General features: G+C 46.3%; 1 protein-coding gene across 1 annotated transcript in view; it reads right to left on the bottom strand.

Annotated features, from left to right (window-relative positions):
• Positions 1 to 292: 292 nt before the first annotated feature.
• Positions 293 to 12,932, bottom strand: part of COL6A3 (collagen type VI alpha 3 chain) — a 78,471-nt gene continuing 65,831 nt past the window's right edge. Inside the window, exons 41-45 of the mRNA XM_032393290.1 lie at positions 12,476 to 12,879; positions 11,284 to 11,547; positions 10,158 to 10,253; positions 1,648 to 1,812; positions 293 to 1,012 (exon numbers count right to left, since the gene is read on the bottom strand). Of these exons, the coding sequence (XP_032249181.1) occupies positions 972 to 1,012; positions 1,648 to 1,812; positions 10,158 to 10,253; positions 11,284 to 11,547; positions 12,476 to 12,879 (970 nt within the window). The 3' untranslated portion in view covers positions 293 to 971. The remainder of the gene's footprint in view (positions 1,013 to 1,647; positions 1,813 to 10,157; positions 10,254 to 11,283; positions 11,548 to 12,475; positions 12,880 to 12,932) is intronic.

The raw sequence follows: 12,932 nt of genomic DNA, 5'->3' as shown, positions 1-12,932 counted from the left end.
CAGGGAAGGCACCATGGAGAGCTGCCATGCCAGTGGGCTGAGCCCGGGTCTCCCCACACTCTGTGATAGAGCAGTCTTCCCTTCCCCTGGAAACAAAAGAGTGGTGGGCTGGGCTGGGCCCCATTGGTGGGCTGGGCCCCATTCCCCTGGCCTGGGGTCCTCGTGACAGCAGGTGTTATGGAAACAAGATAGCCAGCAACACCAAACCCATGACACTTTCAATATACTTTATTAAAAAGTTTCTTTGTATAAATTTCCTAAAATTTTTAAAATTAAAATTAAACACCCTCCCCAACCCGGCACAAAAAAAAAAAAAAACCACAACATTAGAGGAATGCCAAAAATATTCTCTATTATGACTTTTTTTCATCCTTTAATGAAGGCATTGGTCCCACAACAGTGCACAAAGATTAAGGGATTTTGCTTCCTTCTAACTAGATCATTTGTTAGAGGCTTTAGAAAAGGAAAATTAGCTTGAAATCTAATCTAGGAAATTGGAGGGGGGAGTTAAAAAAAAGTTGGACTCTTGTTTCTTCACCTTACAAGGCTTTCCATCTAAAGTCATGCTTCCTGAAGAGGGAAGAAATGAACCAAGCACAAGTATATAGATAGCGGTGAAATGTGGAGTTCTATCCTGGACCTTACACTTGCCCAAAAGAGGCAGAGTGTGAGAGTCCAGGGGGAGTATGAGTTTATAGAAATGTTCACATAAACACCAGCAGTGGATAACTATTACACAACGTTCGAAGTATACGATATAACTGCCCGGAGACAGAGAGCGTTGGGTCCACAGACACATTTAGCACCATATTGATAGATCATGCGGCAGAACGTTCCTCCCAAGTTCGAGTGTAAATCAAAGCAGGAAATGGAACAGTGTGAGGATGTCTATACCCAGAGCTTCTACAGAGACGACTTGCAACGGCTGACTCCTTCTTCTTCAAGAGGTATGTGCTGCTGGTCGGCCACGCTTAGGTCCCCAAGGCAGCAATGACTCCGGGGTTGACGAGCGCTGAGCATTGATGGAGGGGCGGGCGGGGGAGGGCGGGAAAGAAGTACACGTTACTGACCAAGAAGGACACTGGGTTTCTCACGAAAACCGTCCCACGGACTCTGTTTTTCCTCCCTAATCTCGCTTTTCTGTTGACTGCCTTTCATGGCTTCCCTAGCGGTCCCTGGCCCGGGTTTGGGGCCGTGTGTGCAATCTGAGCCCGTTCGCTGCCTCGCCCGGCCCCAGGGCCTTTGTGCACACCACGCTCGCCCCGTTCTGGCTCTGGCTGGGCTCTCCTATTTGCAGTGGAATTGGCCAACATCATGCATATAGTGGGTAGCCCCAGTGTCAACACCGGTATTGAGAGGAAGCATAATTATTTAAAGATGAAGAGGGAGGAGTAGTTGGGTGTGTGTTTCCTCGTCGGCAAGAATCCAGGTATACAAGTATGTTTTTAGGAAATAACAATAATTCAGAAAATGAATTCCCTGTGTTTTATTTGAATTATCTTCCTTACCTAAGATACCACCCACCTTCTCTGTCATAAGCTCTCATAATCATTGTCTTTCAAATATCTTCACAAGGTGAATAACTGGCCTGGATCTCTTCTCTGATTTGCAAAAGCCACAAACCCGAAAGAACCCTCGGTCACTTACCAGGAGCGCAAACCATTTCACATTCTTTCTGCGAATTAAATCTGTTCTCGTTGCCACTGCAGCCGCCGTACCAGAACCTCATGCAGCTTTTGGTCTCCACGTCGTAGTACCATTTTAAGATGAATTTCCTGCAAGTTCCTTCTTCTTTGGGCAACTTGCATATATCTTTAATAACAGGATGAGAAAAGAGCATTCATTAGGACACCCGAGGGACTCTGCCCCCAGCGCTTGGGGCTGAAGGTCTCGACACAAGAGCAAAGAGGAGAGTTTGGAGGAGGGAAACCCTCTTAGCCTCCCCAGGCCCCTGCCTCCGCCCCCTGCCTATGGGATGCACGTGATTCTCACCCACGGCAAGAATACAATGACCTTGATGGAAAGACCTCGCCAACTTCCCTGGGATACTAAATGCAAGCCATCGTTATTGAATAATTTCAGATGAAATGAACTGTGTTTTCCCTTTCCAGTCATGGGGCCATTTGCCTTCCAGTTCCTTCGATAGTAAAGCCCCATTGAAGAAACTACGTCTTAATAAAACTATGTCGTTTTCTACTCCTCTGCAAAATAGCAACTACGTTCTGTCAGAATATAGTTCAAAAATGAGGCCATACATTTCACGACAAGCCAAGCAGATGTGAAATAAAAGTTAAAGTGGAAAAGAAAATTCCTTTTTGAGTGTGTGCCTTTGTGTGCACATATGTGTGTGTGTGTGTGTGTGTGTAGCTGAGGGCCTTCGACAGTGGCCAAATTAAACAAGTAAGTAAAAGAAGTGTTACCACTAATCTAAAACCCACAATGGCAAAAACGTCACAGAGCAAAGCTGTTTTGAAGACACAGAAGCATTCTTTTTCCAGTTAAGGAAGTTTATGTTTTAAATGCATACTTCTGATGCAGCCCAGCTGCAAAGTAAAAGCTACACTCTCTCCATGATGCCTGGAAATAAAAGTTTACAGCCCTTCCACAGTAAAACATCTGTTTACAGAGTTTTCTGGCAAACTCCAGATCATGCTGGGAAAGAGAGGCATTACTGTCAACCATCATCCGAAAGTTTGAAAACTGTAAACCTTCCTTTGACCAAAGTCCCTGGAGTGGACGATGCTACATGTTTATGGGAGTAGCCAACATGCCCGAGTCACCGGGCCCTCCCCCTGCAGGGCTGACATCTCCATGGGCCTCTGCCCCCACCCCCGTGAGTTGCTCACAGCTGCAGAGGTTGTGAGCATCTGCAGTTCTGATTGCACCAAGAAATAAAAGGAAAACCAAAGTCTTGGGTTAGAGAACCAAAGCTTGGGTGAACCGTCATGGACCAGACTCAGAGGTACACAGGATTGAGGCTCAGAATTGGCCTAAAACCCTCCTTGATCACATGGGGAGGCCATTACCCAGGCACAAAGACTGGGGGCTCCACAGGATCCCCTAATTGCAAACCCTCTCAGAGGCCCAGAAAGCCAGAAAGCCCTAGGAAGAACCAATGAAGCCAGAATAAAATGATGACAATTTATGAAAACAACTTTTTTTTCCTCTCAAATGTGCCAACAACTGAAAGAGAATGCCTGGCTTTCAAGAAATGTCATGCAGGGGACAGAACAAGGCAAAATGATTCAACCACCAAAACTCTCTCCTCGTTTGCTGGTGGACTCCCCATTTAGTGGGAAGCTCAGACCAAATAGTAGCCTAGTCCCCTCTCCTTTCTTCCCCCCAACATCCCCCACATGGCTCATGTTCGTTTCATCTTTTTTTTTTTTTTTTAAAGATTTTATTTATTTATTCATGAGAGACAGAGAGAGAGAGGCAGAGGGAGAAGCAGGCTCCCAAGGAGCAAGGAGCCTGATGCGGGACTCGATCCCAGGACCCTGGGATCAGGACCTGAGCCGAAGGCAGACGCTTAACCATCTGAGCCACCCAGGCGCCCATGTTCGTTTCATCTTTGTTCCAAATGCTCCCAGTGCCCACTCCCCCATGCTCTCTTAAAACGGACACGGGAAGTCCTCCCAGACCCGAGGACACACAGCCTGAGGCGGCCCTGTGGAAGGACACTCTGCTCCCTGACTGGCTGGCTTTTCCGGCTTCCTAGGATTTGGGCCCTAACTGTCCAGCCCCAGACTATTGCTCTTGCATCCCACACCCCATATGCCAGTGAGGGTCGCTGCTAAGACCCCATAGGACTTCTCAAGGTGACATAGGGTGCTGGCACTGTGGGCACCCAGATATTTGGTAGACCAAGAGAAACATATTCACGAGGGCCCCACACTGTTAAAAGACCAAAACGTGGGAGTCTTCATTTTTAAGCATGAAAATGGGAGGTCTGGTCCTTAAGAAGCCTTGTACTTTTAAATTCCCATCATCTTGGTTTCTGAGATGCGCCATGCAGACTGGACTCACCCATGCTGTGTCTATGCTGAAATAACCATATAAAAGACACAAAAATAAAAATGCCTTGTGTCCAGAGAGGTGTGGTTGGAAGGACCTCATTGAGCTTCTCCCCAGAACAAGTCTTTGGACACAAGAGTTGCTCATGTGCTCACTCCAAAATGAGTTCGCCCCTTCGGGCACAGCCTGGAGGGAGCCTGGGGTCCTCTTTGACCTGAGAGGAGGTTCTGGTTGCATGTGTACCCATTTTCTCCTCCTTACATTGAGAACCCAAGAGGAGCCGAAAGGACAATAGGAGTAAAAGTTATCAATAACATTTCCTGATTCACTTTTGCCCAGAATAACAACGTCAATACGTTTCATCTTAAAAGACAGACTTGAGGGGCTGCCTGATTCCGATCACCATCTGGTGAAACTTTCTGGTGAAGCAGTGACTGGTCACTGGGCATCAGTGAGCATCCGACCACAACAGGAAACGGACACCAGCACAAAGTCTAGAAAACGCTGCCAGGGAATCCCAGCTGTTTACGGAAGCTACAGGAGCCAACCTAGGAATCCTAAAACAGAATCATGGGGTGCAAGGCACCCCAAGAAACACTGTCCATTTTTGTAACAATGACGTGTGCACGTTCACGCGTGTGCGTGCACGCCCATGCATCACATTCGTGGAAAAAATCAGGAGGGATATTCATTAGGTCGTTAATGGTGGCCATCAGTGCTGCCACCATGGAGTGACGTTTTCTTATGCTTTCCTGTATGTTCTGGATTCTCCACAATGAATACCTATGATATTACTCTTTGACACAAAACACATTCCATTGGAAAATCTTGCCTTTTCTTTATAGCTTGAGATTTCTATAGTGTCTAAGAGCAGCATTTTAAAAGTTATCAGCTTGGATATTTTCCAAGCCAACAAGTGACTGGTATTTAAGTGCTTCCTTGAGCAAAACTGGTGTGTGTGATGGAGGGGCGGGTGTTTATGCTACAATTGTAAATATGTGTAACTATGCTCCTCGGCGATTTAATGGTTTCAAACACAAGAAGAAGGTTTAATAGCCTTCAGATCCAGCATTGTTGATACGGAATCAGGTGCTTCCAGCCACGGAAGCAGGTATGATTTGCCTGAATGAGTGAATGCCCGAGTCAACATTTTGAGCCTTCATTGGCTCAAAAGGTACCAAGGAAATTTTTTGTATTTTATTTTGAATGTAGCTGTGGTTAAGGTTTTGGATCCTTTCTTTTTTTACATCTTGACCAATAGAGTTTTATTTTTTAGGACTTTTCTATTTCACAATAAAAAAAAAAGTGCCAAATGCCCTGTGAGGCTCATCATAACTCAAACATTGCCATGATACATCCTCACGCAACAACAAACGCACAGCCTTGAAAAGGGCTATTTCTCTTCTACCAAGCAGGGAAAATTTTTATAGCTATTTAATGGACCTCAATCTGTGAGATTAAGTTAGTTCTATAAATGACCATTAACATAAAGTCATCTATTTTCCCCATTATGCCCTTTGGTGCTAGCCAGTATGATAGACTGGGACACAGCCAACCAAATACTGTATTTTGTCAAATCTAAGATATCTTAATTTCACTGTGCACTATTATTTTATATCCCCCTAAGTAGGACAAAACACTGTCAAAAGCCATGATATATCATCAATTGTAAGTCACACTTCAATTTCAGAAGTTTTACAAGGGGAAAATAGTGAATCCTAGAATCAATAAAATAAGTAAAACATTGAAGAACTTCCTTCAGAGCTATGTAATTGACTTACTAACACCTGCTCAAAGTGTTTATTTCTACAGATGGTTAATTTCTAGAATAAGTAAAAAAGAATGTTACACACTTGGTGAGTATCTGGGCGCTCTCTGCATTGAAACTTTTCTGCAATATTTATGGGACAAGCCAATAACTTAGGATTCTCTTTGTATTATTGGAAAAAGTAAATTTTCTGAGAAAGAAGAACTGTGTGTTGTTTAGAAACTTCATGCATAGAGAGTATCTATCCAAGTCCTCTTTAGCCAAACCTGAGGACGAGAGAGAGAGAGAGAGAGATGTGCCAAAAACCTAAAACCAAAATTAGCAACTCTGTATCAGTCCCAAAGCTAGCCGCAACAAAGTGGGCTACAAACATGCCTGGCCCAGTTTTAAAGGCTGTGAGAATTGCTGAAAGATTGGTTTAAGTGTTGCTAACTGCCCTGCTGGGCAGCAAATGCATCACAGAAAAGTGGATGTGATTTTTCTAGATCCTGAGAAAAGCGTAAAGTGGGATGGGATATTTTGGAATGTGGGGATTTGTTTTGTTTTGCTAAAGAAAATAAAAGTATTAACCAGTTAAAATGGAATCATGCAATATTGCAAAGTTGGGAATCCTGAGTGGTGAGTAATGATGCCTTCAGTCTGTTACTGTAATCAACCTTCCCCTCAAACTCCATGCTGAACAGGGCCAGACCTCATCTGGGGGACAAATAATCCCTCACTAGCCCCTCCCACTATTTGCCTGCGTCAAACAAAGGAATGCCTGATAAATAGCTGTTAAGCATAATTTCAAAATCGTCCAACATTAACCTATGCCAACAAAAAGTCAAGTTTTAAAACTGCTCGCTCTTTTTCCCCTCCGTCAGATGACATGGACGGGGGACTTTTCATTTCATAGGGTTTTGCCCACAAATCCCTGCACAGATTCAAACACTGGTCACCATGTGTTCTAAATCCAAAGTGCTGAACTATAACAAAATACAGTTCCTTAAGGTAGAATCAAACCCCAGAGAATCTTTTATTCGTGGAGGTATAAAAAGGGCAAGGAAAAGAATCTAACATTTAATCCTGGGACAGGGACACATCTCTGTAACTACAAACCATGTTTCTAATTAACTGGTAATGCAGAAAATAGAAATTAAACTGCACTCGTGTCTACAGATAAAAACTAGCTTTTAAATTTAATTTTGCCTGCATTGTCTAGAAAATACATCTTTGGAGAAATACTGCATAGTATGGTAATCGATATTTGGATGCAAAATACACAAGCAACTACGGAGCATGAATACAGTTAGTATATTTTTAAGTTACTTAAGTGATTCGTTGTCACTCTTTTTCTACCTGCAAAAATATGAATATCATAGAAAAGTCTTTCTCCCTGGGGAAAATTCCTAAGATGACTTAATTATAGCAGGGAGGTGGGGAAGGGGGAGGAGGTTGGGAGAGAGAGAGGAAGCTCTCATCTCCTGATTCTGACTCCTGATTCCATCGTGAGGTTTAAACATTTTAAAGTAAATATCAAATTGATTTCCTTCAAAAAGAGTTCTCAAAAATGGCGTGCGGGTGTGTGTGCGTGCACCTACGTATGTTCATTGAGCAAACGTAGATGACGGGCCTTCTCCAGCAAAGTGCTGTTTTGTCACTGTGGGACTAGGGGTAGTGATCAATTATGTAGGGTCTTGTTCTTGAGCACTGGGTGTTATACGCAACTGATGAATCACTGAACTCTCCATCTGAAACTAATGATGTACTTACTATATGTTGGCTAATTGAATTTAAATTTTTAAAAAGCAAGTTATATCTTCACACTGACTTGAATCACTAGCTGGGAAATACACAGCTATGCACCTGCACACACGGGGAAGGGTTAAAGAACCTCTAAGTTCTGGGCTTGAGGTTATGTAGTAACCACAGTGAAGGAGAAAGGTTAGAATCATCTGTATGTAACTACTTGTAGCCATGAAAGACTCACAAGCCCCGACAAAAACCCTTTTCTCTGCCACATGGTGAGAGGAGACCTAAGTGGTAAAGGTCTGGATTAAAAGGACTTTCCTAACTCTGAACCTATGACTCAGTCTTAAACTAACAAACCTAAGAGGCCAGCCAGATTCTTGTTTAAAGATTATGTTGTTTATATTAACTAAATACTGTTTATATATTTGTGTCCCTTCTGGACCACACATAAGAAAACCAGAAACATGCCCAAATCTCACCATGGAACTTACTCTTAGTCATTTTCTTTCAATGTAGCACTGGATTTGCAGGAATTTTGTATTTCCTACACTCTGTGAGGGGTAACGTTCCCAGTGAGCAGGAAACAAGAGACAGAGTTCAGTGACTTTGAAGTTAGAGTTTCATCTGTCCTGACCATATCTTTGGGGAAATCCTAGTGAGTTCTTTGAGCTCTGTCTGAGCTCAAGCACCGTGCTGGGAACCCAGTCACCACACAGGTGACTGAGGCAGGGAGCTGGAGTGGTTTAGAGCTACAGGTCCCCAGTGCAGGGCACAAAGGCTCATCCATGGTCTCCTGATGCAGGACTCAGAAGATTGCTTCTGTGCAGAAATCGAGGAGGCAGAAGAGACTTGGGTATCTTCTCCATCCCACACCCTACTTCCCTTTGTGTTAGTTTAAGTTGAAAATTAGAACATTAAAAGTTTGTATAAAATCTTTTTAAGCAATTCCTAACAAGTTCAATTACCCAGTCTACCTTGAATTCCTGAATCGTTCCCATAAATTTAGATCAAGAGAAGAGAATGTCTTACTTTTCTGTCAATCTTTCCAATGGGAAGGTTGCAAGAGTTTGAAAAACACATGGCTGTCTCTACCACAGGCCGATTCCTAAACTTGTGTCCAAAAGCAAATTATTTTAAACCTTTTTCAGTTCTCTAAGTAATTCATTGGCTTAGAGTAATTACACATCTATGTTTATAATTCCACAATTCCTGTATTGACTTAGTTTCTTTCTAGTGACTCCTGACGCTGCATGTCAGGATGGTTGGGGCTGAACTAAGGGATGATAGACAGACAGATGGACACAGACATAGAGACATAGTATAGATACGCACACAGATACAGAAAATAAATACAGATGTACACACAGACATGGCTCCAGGGGAATTCCATTGATGGAATAGAATGTTCTAGCAACAGAGAAGATTCTCTTCAGAAACAACTAAAAGAATCAAGAGGTCTCTCCCCCCAGGTGGCCACAAAGAGATGGGTGTGTGGAGTCAGAAATCATTCAATTTTATGTAAACACAGATGGGACAGGATGCAGCCTCTACAGAAAGGGTAAGATGGAGAAACAGACATCATTTTCAAAACTTACAGAGGAAAGAGCAAAATGAGGACTCCTCCAGAAAGGCTCAGAAAGCAGTGTTGGAGCTTCTGACAACTCAGTGCATACTGAGAAAGCACAGGGCTTTTAAACCCAGCACCAAAGCAGCGAGCTTCAGCAAATGCCTTTTATCAGAGTCAATTTCAGAAATAAACATTGTAAAGAGAAATGCCTTCCTCCTCCGGACAACGGCCAGTACATCAAAGAATAAGGACATGTCCCCAGTGAGTGGAAACCTTTTGCTTTGGGGTCCATGATACCATATGTACATGCCCACGGAACTTTGACTTTGGATATTATTGCCAACGTCTTTTGCAGAACACCCATAAGCCGAGCGTATCAACTGTATTGATAATCCGTTTCTCATGGGTGGACAATCTAAGTTCACGTTCCACTGAATGAGGGCTGAGGTCACACAGAGTCGCAGGGTCCCATTGCCCAGGAACAAAAGCATGTAAACAGTTGTCAGTTCCAGAAACAGGTGTAACTCGTCACTGATTGAAATGTGCACACCCTCGCGCTCAGGCACGCAGACGGGGGGGATGACAGACTAAGGCAGGGCGTGTGCTTAGGGAATTAGGACCAGAACGTCCATCCCAGGGTTCACTTCCAAACCCACGTATTTCATGCGTTCTAATCTGTGTTGCTTTGTGTTCTTTTAAGCAGTTGTTATTAGATTAAGTCACTGAGGGAACGAGTCCTACGCTTCCAGCATCGCAAGCCACACATCAACTCCAACCCCAACAGGAAATACAGGAGAACGCGATCAACAGACACCTGAATTCCCGGCTCTAGCCCCAAAGCAACTTCGAAGAGTCTGGTGACAGGAGAGGAAAGTGACCCATTTACAACTTGGACTATGCCGAAGAAGACCACACTGGGCCACAGAGAGCCCATTGGGAACTTTCCCATAGAAGTCAGGCTTGCCTGAGAATTAGAACCCCAGCGGACGACCCAGAATCCAGGCTTCAAAGGCTTGAGAATGTCTGGAAGGATGCTCTCTTAGTGCTGTTAACAGACCGAATACTCTCACAACTCACCTGTCTCACCACCAGCCGCTGGTTCCGTGCTCACCATGAGATTGATGGTTGAACTAGAAGCCAATCTTGCTTGTGGAGGTCCAGGCTGAGCTTTCTCTATAAAAGAAAAACACGCAACTAGTCAGAAACACGGAAGCTAAAGGGCTTAGGAATTCTCAGGGACCGACGGCTCACGTAAGGGTGAGACCCGCAAAGTCTCTCCAGACACTACGGACGTCTGTCGTCTGCAGGTTCCGCTCATCTCAACAAGCAAATGGAGGAAATCTCTGAACATTTCCCACATAACTGCTTCTGCTTCCATCCATGAAAATGGAGCCCTGGGGTTGAATAGTCTTTGCACTCATGTCTTCATGGATTACATGGTGACTGCTGGGATTTCCCTTTCCTCAGGCAGAATTCCTTGATCTGAGTTACACTGGCCCACAGAGAAAGGAATGTGGGCCCCCTCCGCATCCCAGGAGCAACACGGGTCAAGAAGAAGGGGAGGTAGGGGAATCTGGGAAAACTTTAAAAGATCAGGGGTGTGAGTAATTAACAGGGACTGGAATGCATGCAAGAGTAGGTCTCGGGCCTCAGGGCCACGGAGGAGCCAGGGGGACAACGGGCCACGGAGGGCAGAGCCACGGAAGGCAGAGCTCCAGCATGGTAGACCAGGGAGGGGAGCACTGAGGCCGTTCGCACGGTGGTTGTGGACGTCCCCTGGCCTTGGGCCGGTAAGACTGCCCGGACTCGGTTACCCTCTGAGGAGCCAGTGAGTCTTGGTGGTATTTCTGCTCACTGAACGTGGAGACATACTCCAGAAACATGGTCGTGGTGGGCAGTCGAGACCCCGGCCAGGTTCCGTGGACCTATTTCTTTCTCTCAGAGCAGGGGCTGCCCTCGGGCCAGATGGATCTGGCTTCCTCCATGAAGTATCCCAGGACCCCAAGGGCAGGGCAAGAGTTCCCAAGGAATCCAGTCTTCCGCTGCGTCAATTCCTGAGACTGGGCGTCACCCAAACACACCCGGGATTTGTTCTAACTTTGTTGTTTCAGATTTAATGAATCGGGATCGTTCCCTTTATGGCCTGTTTGAGGTTGCGCGTGGAACTCGGGGACCGACTGTTCGGGGCTGACCGTGTACTCACTTGTGCTGAAACTTCCTTGGTAGGCGGCTCTGACCTGCGACTTCAAGTAGCAGACCACGGCCACGTGGTACGTGTGCCCGGCGAGCAGGCCCCCGACGGTGCGCTCCGTCACCGACAGGTTCTGCCGCAGCACCAGGGACTGGTCGTGGGCCGAGGTGACGGTGAGGTCATAAAAGTAAGGGCTGGGGGGCTCGGGCCTCTCCCAGCGGAGTCTGGCGCTGTTCTCGGTGACGTCGGACACCTGGACCTCTCGGAATGCCTTCACTGGAAGACAGGTGGAGCAGAGTGCAGAGATAAAGCTTAAAACCCTACGTGACTGTGACCCACGGGCAACAGACAGCAACAGAAAGAGATGAATCAGCACGCAGCGGAGCGGACATTTAGGTGAGCAGGGCACGAGCTTCTTGTTCGAGCTCCCGAGGAATATTAGTCTCGGAAGCTACCAACATCCATGAGATGTGGAATGCATCATCTCGTTATTTCTCAGCAAGGTACAAAACGATTTCTTTTCTACTGAGAATCACTCCTGTTCGGGAGAGACTTTGAAAATACACGGGAAAGCATTCAAGATGGAATGAGCTCCATCATTTAAAATGCATGAAGTCGGGAAACTTTAGGACGTGACAGGAAATTCTTTTAAAGGAATCCCTGCTCTGGGTCTCAGGAAGCCCACCTACCCTCATATCGCATTCCGTCTGGAAGGTGTTTTCCCCACGGACAGTATTAGCACATATTCAGTCTGGGGGGACGGGGGGAAGGCTGACTGTCCAGGCTCTGACCTGCCAGTCGGCTCACGGAACACCCCACTATCACCACAGCGCAGCCTGGGGCCTCTTCCCGATGGGAACGTGCTTCCCCCCGCCCACCCCGAGGCAGGGTCCGGGGCTTGGCCTGAGCAGTGGAGGAAAGAGGCAGCAGAGGGTGGGAGGCTCACTCCACCTGTTCTTTCCGTGGAGCTCACGAGCCTCAAAGAGGAAAGAGAAGAACTGCTTTCTAACAGAAAAAAAAAAAAAGCAATGTTTTGACAATCACATGCTCTGACCAGCACCTTCTCAAATGCATCATCTAGAGGTACCATTCCTGGCACAATGACTGCATTTCATTCGCTTTATAAACAGGCTTCAGGGGGCATGCTCTGAACACAGGAATGAGGCTGTCCCGAGCTGGCAGCCCTGAGCGTGCTTTCTCTTACCCGCCGGCTTAGCAGTGGCCGGCTTGGTGGTGGCCGGTTTGGCTGCCTGGAGCTTGGGGGCCTCGGCCTTGGCGGCCACTGGTCTCCCTGCAGTGGGGGGTCTTACAGCAGCTGGCTTCGTGGCCACCGGCTTCGTGGCCCCCGGCTTCACGGCCACTGCAGGTTTGACCGTGGCCGTCTTGGTGGCCTCAGGCTTGGCGGCCAAGGGCCTCGCGGCCACGGGTCTCGAAGCGGCTGGTTTGGGCGGGGCTGGCTTTGCTGCGGCCGGCTTTGAGGCTGACAGATTTACCACAGTCACCGGTTTGGTCGTGGTGGTCACCGGTTTGGTCGTGGTGGTCACCGGTTTGGTCGTGGTGGTCACCGGTTTGGATGTAGGACTTGAAGTAACATTATTTGGGATATTTCTGTTAAAACAAATTAAATATTGTTTCAATCCATACATATTTTCGCCTGCCCT

This window comes from Phoca vitulina, unplaced genomic scaffold (assembly GCF_004348235.1).
Source record: "Phoca vitulina isolate PV1807 unplaced genomic scaffold, GSC_HSeal_1.0 scaffold1, whole genome shotgun sequence".
Lineage (NCBI taxonomy): Eukaryota > Metazoa > Chordata > Mammalia > Carnivora > Phocidae > Phoca > Phoca vitulina.
This window is presented reverse-complemented; position numbering and strand designations above follow the sequence as displayed.